Source organism: Pleuronectes platessa, chromosome 9 (assembly GCF_947347685.1).
Source record: "Pleuronectes platessa chromosome 9, fPlePla1.1, whole genome shotgun sequence".
In the NCBI taxonomy this organism is placed as follows: domain Eukaryota; kingdom Metazoa; phylum Chordata; class Actinopteri; order Pleuronectiformes; family Pleuronectidae; genus Pleuronectes; species Pleuronectes platessa.
This window is the reverse complement of record NC_070634.1, coordinates 24438154-24457013: the sequence shown is the minus strand read 5'-3', so window position 1 is coordinate 24457013 and position 18860 is coordinate 24438154. Positions and strand designations below refer to the sequence as shown.

The window sequence follows — 18860 nt, the reverse complement described above, 5'->3', positions numbered from 1 at the left end:
CAATTTAGACAAACTGGTATCTTCGTAGTAATTTATTATTTAGAAGTTATAAATTAAAAAAATGTAATTGTCGTTTTCAGCATTTATAAATATTTGTAAACCCTTTATTATTGAAGGCTAAATTAAAAGATATCCAGTTAGACGCCTCGTTTTCTTTTTCTTCAATAAGACCTAACTCTTAATGTTACAAATTGTGAACTAATTTGGACAAAGACAAAGATAATTATTGTATGTTAAGGTATCTTTTACAAAAAGAAAACACAACACTCACCAGAAGTTAGACGTGCTTGACGAGGCCGTTGGTGTCAGAAGAAAATATTTGATCCACTGCGACCGTCTCTGTCCCGATAAGAAGTTGGTCTGAGTTTAAATACTTCATTGAGACTATGGTGTGGTTTGGAGACAATAATTAAACACTTACAATGGGATTGGTGGGGCAGCACACACCCAGATGGTAAAAACTGGTCACTAATAATTAGAAATAATTATTCCAATTATTCCATCGGTTACATACTGTACTTTGAGACATTGTACTTTCTGGTCCTGGCACCAACTTCTATGGTTTTAGTGTGTTTTATCTGGCTTTGAACTTTGCTTCCATCAACCTTTTTCTTTGGTAGCAGCAGTTTTCAGTGAAGATCCCACTGTGCACTACCTTCATCAAACAGCAGAGGGACACAGTCAGTCACTAGAAACAAACCCTGTAGCCATAAATACTGAATACGTCAAACTCAAGGACCTGATGAGGATCGCAATATATATTCTGAGTTCTAGCTATTAATATAAATGCTGTACTGTTTTTAGTTTTTATTCACAGACACAGACAGACAGTATTAAATCAATGCTTTTACAACTTGGTCCCCAACTTTCATTTTATTCATCTCACGAGAAAGTGTTTTGTGATCAAATGTTCACAAATGAAATCAAATAAAATCACTCTGTTAATGTTATGGAGATGTTGGATAAATAATAAAAATGTAAAAAACACACCTCTGACCTCACAGGCCTTATATGACAAAACATAACAAACATGACAGACGGGAGCTTCTTTGGCTTTTGGGGTTTTTCCCTGAGGGAGCGAGTTCCTCAACTCAAATCTTTTCACTGCTCAAGTTCAACTTCAAACTTGACGGCCATATTTTTGAGGATGTCAGTAAGTGCAGTGTTGGCTGTGGTGCTTTGGATGAACTGTTCTTCAGAATCGAACTGTTTCCCCGACCTTCCACTCATATTAAACTGCACTTGATGTGGAGGTTTTCATTTATAAACCTGCACCCCTCAGAGAAATGTCGAAACCAATTTTGACATTTAACAATACTTGAATGTAGAGATCTTTGTTTGTTTCTAAGATTTCCTCATCAGACAGTTCTACATTCAATTTGGAGAGTCAGTGGAAATGACGTGCACAAACATAGCAGTTGCCTGAATGGCCCTAATTACACCTGTCGTCTTTCAGAGGAAAGCTTGTAGCGCACCCGAGAACACCACACCTCAACTGATGGTACATTTGATTAAATTTGTTTCAAATAAATAGTTTCTATTATTTAAATACCTGTCATAGGACATTGCCACATCTTAGCAATATCCTAGGTTAGGGCCTGGCCTATCTAATTGGCCAATCTCTGCTCGAGTTGTTTTCCTCGCACTGAAACAACAGGATGAGACTCACCCTTGATCCACGGCCAATCAGAGATGACATTGTGTTCCACAAGCTTTGGCTTCGGAGACGCTGGTTGAACTCGCTCTGCCAGATTTCTGCTTCACCATCATTATGGTGAAAGGCTCTGTTCAGGGGTCCCTAAGGTTCAGGGTTCATGTGCTGCTCTACTGCTGGAACTTGTATCATCTCCTTTTACGTGTATGTGTGTAATTACAAAGAGACGGACACACAAATATCCTGTCGGTGCAATGAGACACTGAGTTTACAAGCTAAATGCATAAATTCAGAAAAAGTTGTGATTTCTTTCTCTGATCAATCCAGATGCATGATGTCAAACGGAAGTAAAAAACATGGCGGACCGAGACAAGCCTGTGTCTTAGGTAGTGATCAGTCAGCCGTCTTTGCATACATACATTCAAGCTTTGCGGCATTGGTGTATAAAGTGTGGGGATATGAAACGTCTGTGCAGGCCGTGTGGGACTGATGTGTGATAGACAAAGTGCACATTACACACTGTGTGTGTGCGTGAGAATTGAAAATACATAGAAAGCTCTTTGATTGGGCATCAAGACTATTTACCAGACCACTTTAAATAGTTTAATCTATTTGTCATATTTACTGTTCTAATGAGATTTCGATATTAATGCTGTGTATAGATGGATTTGGATGGATGCTTCATTACCCTGCAGAAGTGCATTGTTTTCACCCGTGTGTGTGTGTGTGTGTGGTCCAAGTTAGGGTTAGGTTAAAATTGTGTTTAGATTAAGGTTAGGTCAAGTCCACTGACCCCTGCAGCCCACCTCCACTGAGTAGTAGTAGTAGTAGTATTGACCTTATATGAATACTATCGTTTACTGTGATGAGTGTATAACAATGTCGGTCCCTCACATCCCTGACTCAGTTTCCCACAGTCCTCTGCTTTGTCCCTGATGTCCATGCGTAGACTTGACACTGAACTGTAACATTGCTACAGTTACCCAGTGACTACTGATGCAATTTATATCAATAATCAATGAGCTCAATAAGTTAATATCCTTGTGTTCGTAGAACTTTCACTTCAAGACACGCAGGCAATTTTTTTTTTTATTCACACACATACACAAGCATGAATTCGTGAGATTGAAAATAAAAAACAGGTTATTACCTCCTTTCAATTTGGTCTAGACAGTAAAAACAGTAGATTTTCAGCAGCTGCACGGTCTGATCATGTCTCCTTTCCTTTTCACGTGTATATAAAAATAGTGTCTTTGTGAACTGGTTGATGTGATGTCAGCATTGCAACGCACAACATCACTGAAGAGGCGACAACAGATACAAACATATACAACAGGAGGTCACTTAGATGCCGAGCGCAGGAAAACAGAGAAACATTTCGACTGACAAGATGGAGTCGAAAGTAAATGAGGAAATTGGAGCTCTGTCATTTCACCAGTGTTACAGGAAAGGTGATCGATTAGCTCAAGTTGCTGCCGGATTGTCGACAAAGCAAGAAACTACAGAGACTAGAAGAGCTGCCGACTCTCACAGCTTCAGGCGGCGCTCAGTTGGATCCATCACTCTGAAACACAAACATGAGTCAAGTCAGTAAGTCAATGGGGCAATGGACCGTTTGTAAATTAGATTTAATTTATTGCTAATTATGTGGATAAGTGATTTACTGGGTATTTGGGTTCTGATGTCACGACAGAATTTCTCACAAGAGAGTGTAAGAAGATTACATTGACTGTGAGTATTCATATAGTTATATGGCCTTCTTATAATAATAATTATTGGTATAACTGGTCTTTAACTTAAGTGATTGTGGAAATGTCTAATTGAGAATAGTCTTTATTTGACTTGCAGTAAAATAATGTTATCAAATAGACTATTTTTGATCTTTCCTGTGTTTCCCTGACTTTCCTGTGACTGACTGGATGTCTGGTGCGTTCCTACAGCCACAGAAACCTGGTTCAGTAACTTCAGAGTATAGAGTGAACTCCTCTCAGAGTAGATACTGACCCCTCCGCAGCAGCAGCCACACAGAGCTCCCAGCAGGCCGTTCAGCACCTGCACGGCACACAGCACCGCCTGGATTATACCCATGACCAGCAGCACGGAGAACAGGGACAGATGCCAGGACACCACGCCGGCCGGCAGTAAACACAGCGCCCAGAGGTCTTTGTCGGCCAGGTAGTCTCTGCAGAGGGAGGGGGAGAAACACATGACCTGGATAATAAGTTTATTAATGAATGAGCCCAATGTCACAGAACCCGTTAGGTCTCTCCATCATTTTGTTAAGTCCCAACCTTACTTTATAAAGTACGGTGACTTCTAGCATGGACTGCATGTTAAAAACAAACTTTTCTTTTAGAAATTTGCATAGATTAACGTTGAAAGCCTCAGTTCTCTTCACTGAGGGATAAACCACAACGTTTCTAGATTGGTGGTTACACACATGATATGAAACAAACGTTGTAATGTGATTTGTGAGTCTCACCCATTGGAGAAGGGATACACCCAATCTGTTATGTTCCCCGATGTCAAACACTTAGGTCCATGGCTGAGGGCCACGGAAGAAACGATAACTGAGTAACCGGCCCCCAGAACCCCCACACCAGCAAACAGCATGGAGCTCAGCATCTGCAGAGACAGAGGAGAGAAACAGGCTAGAAACCGTCGCTCATGTTGGGAATCAATAGATTGAGCGAGCTCGCTTCTGACTTAAACAATGAAAACAATGAGGTTAGTCTCTTGCTGTGCAGAGACCAGGCTGAAGGTCGTTAACAGAGCGTGGCCTGCACAGAGCTACTGATGGTGTGTGTGTATGTGTGTATGTGTGTGTGTGTGCAGCGGTTTTATTTGTGATTCATTCCTCACACCTACACATTCCCGGAGTATTGATCGGCGTGTGCGTCTGCCGCAGTACAACACCTGCTTTGTGCCAAAGTCGTGTGAAACTCTCATTCGAGGAGTTTCTCGTTGAAGTTATTGAGATATCATGAAATTCTCTGTGTGAGTGTGTGTGGGCACATGTGTTTGTTATCCAGACCCACTGTGAGTGAACACACAACAAGTTGAAGTGATCAGTTTTAATTCAAGCCATTCATTAAGTTTAAGATATTTACTTATTACTCAATGTCAGACAAAATTGACAGATTTATATAATTGGCTGATAAACATAAGCAGATACGAGCCTTTCACAGATAACGTTGACAATGCTGAAGATACTGGATAAGATAAGATATATATGTTAATGTTTAACATTAACCGGCAATAAACTAAAATAAACTAAGATCCTCTGATTCTAAAACCTGCTGTAAACCATCATATGATTTCGGTTTGAAGTCGATTAGGGAAACGTCTCCTCACCGCGAATCTCCGTCCACAGCTCTCGTTGCCACAGCAGCCGCAGCAGTCATTGTTCTTCAGACCCAGGAAGACCAGAGCAGGGAAGATCATCTGTAAACACACACACACAAACACACACACACACACACACACACACACACACAAATTGATATAACATCGATAGCACATACTTCCCCCAAAGCTGATTACTTTATAACCATATTGCATACACAGGTATTGTGATCAGATCTAGATAATCTGGATCTGCAGCAGTTTTCCCGTCTTCATATTAAAACTATACACATGCCAGATATTTTTCTCATAAAGATCTTTGATTTATTTCTTGTGAAATTCACATAAACATTCACAATAATCAAGAAGGTCAGAAAAAAAGCCTTGATGGATTCCCCTCTTGATTCTCTTGACTAACTGAAGTTTCAAGAAAATCCATTTGTGTTAGTTTTTGTGTAATCCTGCTAAAAGAAAAACAACAATGAATTGATAACACAATCAATTATATTTCTCACTACAAGTGGACTCGTGAAAATGAACTGGGGGTGCAAAAGAATTTTTTTTTCAATTTAGATTTAAAAAAAGGTATAATCTGAAATAATGTATTAATCATGTATTTGATAAAAACGTTAAACAACTATTATGATATTCTAGAAGAAGCAAATCCTCTCGTTTAAGAGGCTGCGACCGACGCACTCACCAACACTCCGGATCCCAGAAGGCCTCCGAAGTACCAGACCTCATCTGTGATGTTGTCTCTGTCCACAGACTCCCCGCTGGGGAAGAAGAGCAGGATGTTGCACAGCACGCAAATGATGGCGAGAGGAATCAGGGAGATCCCCAAACACTTGGCAAAACTGCCCGAACACATTCTGACACTGATGCTCGAGACGCCTCTGACAGAAACACACTCCGGGGGTTTAGAAAAAGTGACAACGAAAGGACGTCTGGACTCTTAAACTGAATCTTAGTGTGAAATCTGCTGGAATTTCTGGGCTGATGAAATTATCTCCAATTGCAGCCTCCTGATAATTCCTTCGTTAACCTCCTTCAAGAATTCTCTGTCCTCTTCGTAGCTTCGACTCTACTAAGTTGTCTGCTTCTGGCTGTTGAGGCTTTATAGATGCCCCCTCCATCACCGTGTGTGATCTCACTGCTTTTACAGCAGCCAGCCGTCGTATGTCACACACTGCAACAGACATACATGCACCCACACCCACCCACCCACACACACACACACACACACACACACACACACACACACACACACACACACACACACACACACACACACCCCACACACACACATGGTTATCGTGCACACAGATGCACTAGTGAGGAAATAGAAGTTAATGTTCTACCAGGTGTTTTGTGTACACGGAGACAGAAGAGGAAGTGACAGAGACACGGGTCGATACGGGCCCTCGGTGCAGATAACCACACGTTTACTGAGAAGAACCTCTTCATTAGTCAGAAGAAGAAAATCTATTGTTCAGCTTTGGGTGTTTGTATTTTGGAATTTCATTTGGTGCAGCTTGATTGAATCTCAGGGGCCTTGACGGAGGGGTGCGATCGACTGAGTCATTCTGCCTCCGTGTTTTCAACGCTGTTTGTTTGTAATAAATTGATTTTGTGGAAACTTGATGGAGGAGTGATGTATGGACCAAAGAAGAACTGGTTCACCTCTGGACCAGATTTGATCAAGAGCTTGAATCCAGGAATTTCTTTCTACTTTCATCAACCCTGGGCATTTTTATTTTTGTGAATAACTTGACTCAACTAAATGCAGAGATCTTAATAAATTAAAAAAATCAGGCAAACCCTTAAACTCTTATCTATGATGAGGGGAAATAAGGTGTGGATCCAGTTAATGACCTGGATTTTGTGAGTCATAACAAGGGTTCCCTTTTTTAAATTACACCGCAGTAATAACTTATCTTTTCAACTGCAATTGGACTTTGCAGAAAGCTGGTTGGTTTATGTTGCTGATCTCAATAAATGTATATTACATGCATGGTGATAAGGTGGCTAATCTACGACAGAGAATAAGGGACATGTGGAAACATCCTGAGATTAGATATTTAGAAACGTAATAATAAAAGTCATAAAATGATGAGATCAGAAATCATTGACCCATTTTGTGCTCGCACGGAGCCTCAGATCCTCAGAAGGACCCCGCTGTTCTAAGTCGAGGTAGAAAAACCAACGGTGACTTCACAGACAGTGACTTCTTTTAAATCTTGCTTTCATGTTTGGTTATGTTTTTACTGTTTTCACTGTTTTCTTTTAACCTTTTTCTTTGACCTGTTCATTTTCATATTGCTGCTGTCATGTGTTCAATTTTCACGTGTCACAGCTCTATATTTATCCATTTCATTTGAACACTACCTTGTTACTTCATCAAATTGCATCTTGCTGATTGATATTTCTCTTATATCTCTTGCTTTGCTGTCAAAGCACCTGTAAACTCTTCTTTTTTTTTATAAATCAAATTAATAAATGATTCTCATCGATGTCATCGGTCTTCCTCTTCTCTGTGCTGCTGTTCCCAGTCGAGTCAAACTCAATCGATCCCAGAGTAATCGATTAGAGGCTCAGATTCCATCGCTGTTTCTGCTTCGTCAGTTGATTTCGCCTCGTGTCTGTCGGTGCTGGTTCGAGCAACATGGACCCGGACTTGACCTTCTGCTCTCGTCGGTCTCCGGTGGTGTGTCTGCGCGGCTGTGCGGCGTCAAGTCAGCCGCTGGCTTCCGCTGCAGGACTGGGTGAGTGCGGACATGGAGCCCGGAGGATGGAACAGATCCAGAAAAAGATCCAGAAAAAAGTTTCTCAGTGTTTCCAAACTCAAAGTGACAGTTTTTACATTCGGGAGTGAACAGTGAAAACATCGTTCTCTCACCAAAACCACAAAAAAGCCACAAATAAAGTTTAGTTGAATGAGAAACGTGTGGAACCAGTGTTACACAACCCAGCTGCACTGAATTCTAGAAATGTCCCCTTAATTGAAGCTGTCCTCCTTTTAAGTGAATTCTGAACTAGTCAGAGTGAAGCTGTAAGTATCTGGAACTGAAGATGATCATAGTTCATCAGTGAAGTAACTGTTCTAGGACCAGACACAGTTTTAAAGTAGTGACCTTCTCACTCAGGTTGATCAAACCAAACACTCTGGCCTCTCGGGGGAGAACATATAGTTGTTATACATGTGGGTCATTCCATGTTATGACACTTCTGAGTCACACCATCATAGGTTTTTTTTAATGAAATATGCTTCAGATATCTTGAATTACCCACAATCCATCCCACCTACATGGCCCCTTTTATCTTGAATCCACTTGTCAGAGTGATGTAGATATGTCAAACTGGAGAATCCCTGATTTTGGTCATGTGAGAAACCTATGGAATCAAAAGTAGACAGCCCTGATTCTCATTATTCAAGTTAGAGGTATTTTTTTAATTCAGCTTTCTCCATTTTAGATGTCTGCCAACAGAAAGCTCCTTGGCGGAGACATGATGAAAGTCCAGATTACTTTAAAATACCTCCGTGGCATTACCAGGAAGTAGTTGTAATGAGTTGTTCAATATTTGAGATACAATTGAAGGTGAAGGGAATTCTATTTGTGCAGCTCAGTCTAAAAACTGAGCATTTAAAATGGTTAAAAACCACTGGAGGCAAGTGAGACATTTTCAGTTTATTGAATTCCAGTTGCTGAGAACCCGTAGCTGCCTTGGAACATGTCGTAAATTGAATATAATCTTGTGAGTCCATCATGTGTTTGCATCCAGATGTCCTGAAGCGCGGTGGCAATGCGGCAGATGCTGCAGTGGCCATAGCAGCGGCCCTGGCGGTGACGGAGCCGTGCAGCACCGGTCCAGGTGGAGACGCCTTCTGCCTGTTCTTCAACGGAAACACTGGAGAGATCCGAGGACTTAACGGCAGGTGGGCGACTCTTCTCTCGCTGCTTTTGTTGTCGTCTGGGTTCAGAATGATTGGCTGAGCCTCTCTCTCTGTGTCACGCAGTGGTCGTTCGCCCCGAGCTCTGACCCTGGAGTACCTGGAAGGCCGCGGTCACACGGCAGAGGCCCCTCCTTCCCCGTTCGATGCGCTGAATGTCACAGTTCCTGGGGCCCCTGCGTGTTGGTGTGACACCGTGCAACTCTTTGGTAGTCACAAGGTTTGTCTATGTGTAGAACTGTGTTTATGTGTGTATGATGTAGCACTCAGGTATCCAGAAGCCAGTATCTGGATACCAACATCTTTAAAACAGAAGAAATGTCTCTGGAACCTGTTTTAAAGGAGATGTGACCGATACACATGACATTTCACAGGAGTTTCTTATGTAAACAAAACTCTCAGGCGAAGTTTCATCAACATGTGTGATGGTGTGGCCCAAAAGTTTGAGGATTTGACCCTGAATGACCACAAATTACTTACTGAAGAGCTTGCCATTGATTATTATTTTTCCCTGGTAAATACGGGGAAACCAGTTTTAGTCTCCACATGCAGTATTTCTACTCAAAACAATGACTCACACTTCCTGCTCTGTAAGTTTTCCTGTGAGGTCACAAGTGTGAGTTTCCTCTGCCTCTTTCCTCCAGCTGTCCCTTCAGGAGGTGCTGAGCGGAGCGGTGGAGCTGGCAGAGGTGGGGTTTCCTGTGGCCGAGGTAACAGCTCACCACTGGAACAAATGGGTGGCCACTCTGAGAGATGATGGGAAGGAACTGGGTGGGGACCTGCTAATTGAAAGTAATGCACCCAAATGTGGTCAAGTTTTCAGAAACCAAGCCCTGGCCAAGACGCTGAAGGTAAAATAACTTTTTGAGCTCATTTTATTTAGACAAGAAGGAAACTGTGCATCCTTCCAGAGTTTGTATTAATTCTCTAAATATGACTTAAACATCTGTATAATGATGAACCCAGAGAAATACTGGGTAAAAGACCTTGACTCCACTATGTTGTTGGACTGGAAAAGTAAAATAATTCAAGGAAAGTGGAGAATGTATAATGTGAATGTCATCATGTAAAAGTCTGACATGGAAAAGATGATATGGGGGCGGGGGGGGGGGGGGGGGGGGGTTGTCTGTGTGTTTGTCTGCTTATGATTCACCATCCAAACATGCATTGTTTACTCAGTCATCAACACGCCCATGAAAATGAAACCATACAACACACGCACACATTCCTCAGCAATGACAATAATAAGTACCTCTGCAAAAAGCAATTAACAAAATAATTAACAAACTTCCTCTGTAAAATAGTTTTGAAAGAACTGGTGGGAATGTATCAAGGGCACAGGGGGAGGGGTTTTAAGTTTACTGACAACTTTCTTGATTATTTCAATATTTCAATATGAAAAATCTCACATTCACACACGTTTTCCTCTTCATTCAATCCCATGGAGAGGAGTGGACACGTCATTGGCATCATTTTAAAACTCTGGACTTTGTGGGATTTTCTTACTGTGGTTAAAACATGTAGATGGGCAGGAAGGATTCAATGAGACGGGGTTGATTGATTGAATTGTAGATTGATTGTAATACCAGTGGACCGATGCATCAACAGGAACTCGGTGAACGGGGGAAACCAGCGTTCTACCAGGGCAGAGTGGCCCGAGCCATCGTTGATGTCATCAGCCAACATGGAGGAGTCATGACTCTGGATGATCTCAGCAGCCACGACAGTGAAGTCATCACTCCGATAAGCACAGAGTACAAGGTGAGGTCAGCGATCATAGACACTTATGGTATCTGTACTTTAATAACCTAGTGATCGGATTGTGTGACTCCGTTGTGTGCTCAGGGCGTGTGCCTGTGGGAGCCCCCACCCAACAGTCAGGGACTGGCTGCCCTGCTGCTGCTCAACATCCTGGAGAACTTCCCCCTGAAAGGTGACCACAGGGACACAAAGCTCCACCGTGAAGTTATAGCAACAGTTCACTAAAGTCTCACAAAGCTGCTTTTATAACAACCCAGAAACCTCCAGTGTAATGAGATTGAGAGTCTGAGCTTTTCACCTGATTAGGTGGAGGTGACTGGACCACGTAACATTAAGAAATCCCTAAAAATTGCTGACAGCAAAACGGACTCTGTCACTGTATAAACTCTTTGAGAAAACTTTGTAATTCCTTCCACTTTTTTTACAAATATGATATTTTTAAGCCTCAGCCCCAATGACAGTAGCTGGATGTATTCAGATTGTCCATCCAACACCTTATGGGAGTTTTATATTATAATATTTTTAATGTTTTCTGTCCGTCAGATCAGCTGTAATCCAAACCTCATTTCTGGAGTCCAGGTTTGCTCCGATTAGCTGTTGGTGGTGTCATTAGCCAACGTCAATAAATACCTTTTTCATCCTACACTGTGAATGTTTGAATTATGTATTAAACGTCGAGAAAAAAAACACATTTGTGCGGAGCTACTTAAAATAAACCAGCTCTTAATTGTAAGTAAAATTATTTTAGATTCATTCCAGAAGATTCAGTTACTTTTATGCCACCATACATTTCTCAGTGCCACGTTTCATTTGATGAGACATTTGTTTATCTATCAGTTGTATGATCTATATTAAACAATGTGTGTGTGTGTGTTTTTGTTTGTTTGTGTGTGTGTTTGTAGCTATGGGCCACAACAGCTCCGACTACATCCATGTTTTGGTGGAGGCTGTTCGTCTGGCTCTAACAGATGCTCTGTGTTACCTGGGCGATCCAGACCATGTGACCATCCCTCAGGAAGCCTTACTGGAGAAGAGCTACAGCCATGAGCGAGCGCAGCACATCCGCATGGACAGGTGTGTGTTTCTGTGTGTGTGTGTGTGTGTGTGTGCGTGTGTGTGTGTGTGTGTGTGTGTGCGTGCGTGTGCGTGTGTTAGTACCAGTGTGTACCAGCCCTGCTATGTTGACTTAAAATAGGACTGTATACTTTTATGACCCCACAACCTTTATTTCCATCCCTTCAAGTCTCATCTCTCCTAGTGTGTGGGTGTGTGTGTGTTAGGGTGTGTGCGTATGTTTTGTTAGCTATTTCTATTCACTGGTCAGTGCTGTAGACTTTGAAGCTCAGGTATTTATTAGTTGTTAAACAAACACATCATTACAAAATATTATAAAAGCATAACAAAGCCTGTAAAAACAGCCTGGTTAATTAACATGATATGTTTTGTCATAGTTTGTGTTGGAAACCTTGAATAAGCAAGGATGAGTTAAAAAAAAAAGTATCTTCCCTAGCTACTGTACCTTCGATAACCACAGGCCCATTTCCAAACTCCTGCTCTTTTCTAAGATTCTAGACAAAGTTGTTGCCCAACAAATTCTCCAGATGCTAGAGACATAATTGCTCAAGGTATTTATTTTACAAAGACACAGAGAGACAGAGATTTTTGGAATAAGTCGATTTATCCGCTGCCTTTGACACCATTGATCATACCTGTCAGATCGTTCCCTGTTCACATTACTTATTGTGTGTCTGCCTCTTCCTCTCTCTTGTGCGGTGTCCCTTAAGGATCCATCCTTGGCCCGACTCTGTTCTCTACATATAAAGTAGATGGCCTCTGGACCATCTGATTAACTCACCGATGTCTATTACCATTGGTATGCTGATGACACACAACTTAACTTCACTGTTAAACCTGAAAAACCCTCATTATCTGTTGCACCCTCCATGATTGTCTAGATGATGTCACTAATTAGATGTCTCAAAGTTTCCTCTCTCTCAAATCTCATCAGGCAGACCCTGATTATTCAAATTTTGTGATCAGAAGATCTTGGTGTAGTTTTTCAATTAGCGTTTGACCTTTGAACCTCATATCACCGGGTCCATTCAGTGCCTCCTTCAATCAAACCAGTTCCAGCTGATGGAAGCTTTGAACTTTCAGTACCTAATTTGTAATGGGAGTGTTTGTCTTTGTAGTTCCGCTGTTCTATTGTAATGAACTGAAGATGTAGATACTGTTTTCCATTGAAGAACAATGTCTGATTCACCCTCATGTTGTGACTAAAGATGAGTCGGAGACAGTTAATACCTGCACACCCAATTCTCTGGTTCTGACACACGCCCGCTACACCTTCTATTGTTTTGCTTAATTGAAGAAGTCCTTTCTCTCTTGAAATGTCTAACTTACTCCAGGCCTGGCATTCAGGTGAAGTGTCACATCTTCCTCCGCAGAAACAATCACTCCTCATCATCACATGGTCTTTTGGTGCATCATGTGACCTTATGAGCGCTGATAGGTCCCCCCCCCCCCCCCCCCCCGCTGCTTGCTGCAAAGGTAGCACGTTCCACCGGATGTTGTACGTTTCCATGAAGGCCGGTCAGAGCATTTACAATCTTCTTCTGCAGATGTTTGACCCGAGTGAATTCTGATTGGCTCTATTCCCACTGCAGACAAAGGCCAGTTGTTAACGGGTGTTAGTTGGTTCATTCTCAGGTCATCTGCTCAAGACCCGGTGTCCGTTCCCCCTTTGTATCCCACTGTAATATCAATATAAATGTGCTTTTGACGTTTGTTGCTTTGAAACTTTGGAAGTTTTTCCATCAGAGCTGCTGAATTAGTGATTTGCCTTGTCATTGTTTAATTGGACTGCATGCGTGATCAAAGTGCATGGGTGTGTGCTGGACGGCACGCAGCTATGCTTCTTTTGAAGTAAGTTTTGAAAAAGTACCTTGTTATTAAAGATAATTATTATGATCGTCCACTCCTCACTAATTAACACAAACAATGAAATATCCTTGTCTTATGTCGTCACATAATAAACCAATAAACTGAGAGAGAGAGCGCGGGAAATTCAAATCATGTTCACGGCCACTAAGATAACTTGGGGACTTTACAACCTGAGTTTACATGCAGCTGGTCCTAGATCAGGTTTTATCAGCCAACGCTCTACAATGTTTCTCTATTCAATAGCAGACAGGAGCATGCAGTTTATTACTGATGTTCTGTTTCTTCTGTCGGCCACAAATCGCCTTTAGATTAAGTTTCACACCTCAATTAAACCATTTAAAGAATTCCTTTAAGTTGGTTTTCTGTTAGGGAAGAAAATAAGGCACCTTGAGTTATGACTTATGTTCTAAAGTGCAAGCAAAGTCTTTCATAACATCCTATATAACATATTTATATAAAGCCCTACTGTCTGTTCTGATATTTCGAGCTGTATTTGATTGGCCTCCCTCTTCTCATATATTTCATAGTAACAATATGAGCCCTGGGTTTTTCACTGTTAATCATTTGTGTCTTCATATCTCGTCATCGTCTTCTCGTTTCTATGTTTGTGTGTGTCTGTGTGTGTCTGTGTGTGTTTTGTAGGGCCATGGAGGGATTGGAGCCGGGCCTGATGACAGGAAGTGACACAGTCTATTTCTGTGTGATGGACAGGGAGGGGAATGCCTGCTCATTCGTTAACAGCAACTATATGGGCTTTGGGACTGGGCTCATCCCAGAGGATTGTGGGTTCTCACTACAGGTGTGAAGGGTTAGAAAGGGTGTGTGTGTGTGTGTGTGTGTGTGTGTGTGTGTGTGTGTGTGTGTGTGTGTGTGTGTGTGTGTGTGTGTGTGTGTGTGTGTGTGTGTGTGTGTGTGTGTGTGTGTGTGTGTGTGTGTGTGTGTGTGTGTGTGTGTGTGTGTGTGTGTCAATGTGTGTGTCAATGTGTGTGTGTGTGTTGTTCATATTTTATAGGACTGTTTTGCACATTGTCATAACCCTCAAATAAGAGGAATGAATGGTTTGTTTGTGTTTTGTGTCTAATATGACTCCATAAACCATTATATTGATATATTGCCTTAGTAACAATGTAAATTATATTGTTATATTCTTCGTAGATCAAAAGTAGAATTTCCAGACTGATTCTCAAAAAAGACATTTGAAAAATAAATAGTTTGACTTAAGGAAAAAGTTGATTTAATGTTTTGATGTATGAAAAACTCTTTCTGCCTCTCTGCAGAATCGCGGTGCCGCCTTTTCTCTGCGTCCAAACCACGTCAACTGTGTCGCCGGGGGAAAGCGGCCGTACCACACCATAATGGCTGCACTCCTCACTGCCTCTGCAACCAAAACACAAAAACCACAACTCCTGGCTGCACTCGGGGTGATGGGGGCTTTGATGCAAACACAAGGACACGTCCAGGTACAGGGGAATCTGCATTAGAGTGAGATGAAGCGTTAATAATCACACCTCCTATTTGTTGCTTAACACATTTGTCAGTTTGTGTTGTTTGTTTATTTTGCTAATAAGTCAGAAAAGGAATAGTTAGTGCTAGTGATTGTAGGATTCAGCTTATTTTCTTTGTCTGATCCAATGTTTACATCGGTACCTTGGTGTTCCTGGTTCAACCTTTATGTTTTTTATGTGTTAATACCTGAGACGGCTGTTGTGTTTAGGTGTTGCTGAACATGCTGGAGTTCGGCATGAATCCACAACAAGCTCTGGACGCACCGAGAGTCTACGTAGAATATGACCAAAAAAGTAAAGACGATCCCTGCCAACACACACAAACACACACACACACACACACACACACACACACACACACACACACACACACACGAACACACACACACACTCTAAACATGTTTTACATATGGATTTTCGCCTACAGCTGAACATCATGTCCTGGTTATTGATTAATGAACATGTGAGTTTAGTCAAAATACTGCAGGTTGGTTTACTTCCTCATGTGAACTCACACTGACCTTCATTTCATTTGGTTATTATACAACACACACAGAACTGTAATTCCTGTATTGGTGCTCATATAATACAACTGCCACAACATGTTAGATTTAATTAATTCAAGAAAATTATGATAAATGTGTGATGGTTGTATACATACATATATATGTTACATCAACGTGTGGTTAAGAAGATGAAAATAATATAAAACGTGACAGTACAAGTTAAATATATATATAAATAAAGGATTTAGTGAGGTACAATTAAATCATAAAAGATGATGTCACATGAACATATCTTATATTAGAGCTATGTCCCATGGTTTAAGTGTTATCCATTATTCTGTGTCTATAGCTGATGAGTGGTTGGTTCATCTGGAGGAGGGGATCGACCAGGAAGTAGCTGAGGAGCTGAAAAGAAGAGGCCAGAAAGTCAAGTGGCCAGTCACAGGTACTTCATTTTATTACATTTATAAGGCAGCAGCTTCCAGTGCTTGCATAGAAATTGTTTATTCACTGTCTCTCTGTTAGTTGAGAAGGATTACGCTATAACCACAGAATGGATATTCATGAAACTAAGTAGAAGGATATAGGCCATGAGCCAAAAAGAGCAAATTCAAATGGATGTGGGCAAAGAGGTGAATCCAGCAACAACAGTTGAGTTGGGTTTGGGACTGTTGGTATGTTGCATTGGTGACAAATGTTATAACTGGAGTGAAACTCAGTGGAACACAACCTCCAGCAGTGACCAACCACATTTAAATCCAGTAGATCGAGATTGGTTCTTTTTCAGCCCCAGTATCATCCTTCCACCAAGTTTTATGGAAATCTACTATATAGATTGTGTGTGTGTGTGTGTGTGTGTGTTTATGTGTAATTAATTATGAAATTTTCCAGAAGTTGATGAGTCACATTACCTGTTTCGTAATTATGTAACATATGCAATCGACAAAATGAGACCGTGACTGAAACAAGGAGGACGGATATTATTTGTTTTCTGTTCCCTGACTCGAGTTGCTCTTTGGCTTTTTTGGGGAACTTGCCATCAACTGAAAATTCACTGTAAAAACTCTGGAGCTCGTCCACAGCAGCTGAAGTGGATATTCGATCCTTGCGTCCAGAAACTTTCAGGAGATTATCGGGAATTCAATGCACGTCTGGAAGCAGCTTTTTGTGGAAGTAACCAAACCACTTGTTAAATCCGGCCCCGGGGGCGTGCAGTGTGGAATGTAGAGGCGGTGGACTAGTGGCAGAAACTTGGACTATGGGCAGAAAAGGTCCCTGGTTCGACTCCACGGATAAAAAACAAAAAGACAAACCTGGATTGATCTCCCTACCCTGTCTAGTGCCCCTGAGCAAGGCACCTTACTCCCCCAACATCTGCTCCCCGTGCGCCGTACATGGCTGCTCACTGCTCTGTGTGTCCTGCACCAGATGGGTTAAAAGCAGAGGTTAAATTTCCCTACCTGCATGAGTGTGCCTGAGCATGTCTGTGCATGTGTTTGGGACAAATAAATGCATCTTAATCTTATCTTAATCTATCTTAGTAGAGATGCTTCACTAGAGTTCTTGGCCTTGTACTAAAAGGAGTTGGCATCAAAACAGGGATGCATCAGTATCACTGGTGAATGAAATCAGTTTCTCATTGCTCACTAGTTACTACTCGCAGTCGCTTCGATGTTTTCATGTCACGGCACCGTACAACATTGTATGACCAACATTAAGTCTGATTCTAAATCTCTGAGTTGTACATATGCTCTTCTGTTTTATCTGCCTCTGCTTGTATTTATATATAAAAACGGGGCATTGTATCAAAATGGGACCTTCCTAGTTAAATGAATGATAAATGAATAAAGCTACTTCATATTACTTTTATTATTTGGGGACAGTGATTCCCAAAACAATTTGAGCAAACAACTTTAAATTAACTTATATTCTGGCATCAAGGGACATCTATATTTGTTAGTTAAAAATCTATTTGTCTTAATCAGAAAGAAGATATTTTCTTGCTCACAAAATAGCTCACAATAACATAGTTTAATGTGGGAATGTTTCATGGACATTTATAATCTGACACTAATTGTTGTTTTGATAGTCGTTAACCAGGAAATCCAATCAAAGGCGTGAACAAGGACATTTAATGACATGCATCTTAGAACATGAAAGGATCTGTTTTCAAATAAACTTACAAACAGACAAATAAACAAACCAATGGTTAGTTTAGTGTGGATAATCGTGACACCTGCCTTTTCTATTTATCTTCATGGAAACACACAGGCCACAGGAGGTCTCAGTTTGGGCGGGGACAGATCATCACAGTGGGGGATTGGTGGAATCCATCTGTCAATCAAGCCGAGCGTCCGACCCGGGTGCTGTGGGCGGGATCAGACCCCCGAGGTGACGGATGTGCTCAGGGATACTAGACACATGTTCTGACCTCATCTCGATCCACTCCAGAATGTGATGGATGTTCATCCATGAACTTCCATGGGAAATTGGTTCGGTAGTTTTCGAGTAATCGGCCGAGAGTGAAAACAACAGACGAGATTGAAATCACATTTTTCTCTTCCTCAGTCAGATGATTGATATTATGACCAAATGTAACTTGAAGGATTCAGGTTTATAAAACTGTCCTAGTTCCTCATTTCATCATGTTCTTGTTTTAGACTGAAATGGATTTGTTTCTGTTTCTTTAAAGTTTTTACTGTATTTTATAATGAAATGAAATAAATGAAATGAAAATGACTTTTTTAGACAATAAATTGTTTATTTCTTCTCAAGCAATGCTTAGTTCTAACAATCACGGAGCTAGTACAGTATGTATTTACTCCTGCACTAAAGTACATGTTTGAGGTACTTGTAGTTTTTACTCCACTACATTTGTCAGACAGCTTGAATTACTTTTCAGATGTCGGTGTAAACCACGTGTCTTTAGATGTGTTGATGTACAAAGTTCTTTGTTAAACTGAAGGATGAACTGCTCCTTTATGTGTTGGGACATTTATTAAATCAACTTTTTCTTTGACTGCACTATGAAAAACTTATATTTTATGTAAAGATAAACAGATAATGATTTCATAGTTGTACTTAATGTGTGTTTTGAATGCAAGACTTTTGCCTAAAGACTAGTATTTTAATAAATTAAATAAAAAAAAGTAAAGTTATGCTTAGAGAAATATTACATATCTATAAACTGACTC

At 41.1% G+C, this 18860-nt stretch overlaps 2 protein-coding genes across 2 annotated transcripts; one reads left to right on the top strand and one right to left on the bottom strand.

Annotated features, from left to right (window-relative positions):
* Positions 1–2754: 2754 nt before the first annotated feature.
* Positions 2755–6193, bottom strand: tm4sf4 (transmembrane 4 L six family member 4). The gene is made up of 5 exons (XM_053430733.1): positions 5700–6193; positions 5009–5098; positions 4137–4279; positions 3659–3836; positions 2755–3218 (listed from the first exon to the last, which is right to left on the bottom strand). Exons 1-5 carry the CDS (start codon positions 5868–5870, stop codon positions 3201–3203), a joined length of 600 nt encoding a protein of 199 aa, XP_053286708.1. The 5' UTR covers positions 5871–6193; the 3' UTR covers positions 2755–3200.
* A 1388-nt stretch (positions 6194–7581) lies between these two features.
* On the top strand, positions 7582–18642 carry LOC128447784 (glutathione hydrolase-like YwrD proenzyme). The gene is made up of 12 exons (XM_053430119.1): positions 7582–7764; positions 8783–8936; positions 9018–9171; positions 9596–9802; positions 10560–10712; positions 10797–10884; positions 11615–11786; positions 14298–14454; positions 14933–15115; positions 15370–15454; positions 16016–16111; positions 17938–18642. Exons 1-12 carry the CDS (start codon positions 7665–7667, stop codon positions 18081–18083), a joined length of 1695 nt encoding a protein of 564 aa, XP_053286094.1. The 5' UTR covers positions 7582–7664; the 3' UTR covers positions 18084–18642.
* Positions 18643–18860: the final 218 nt, after the last annotated feature.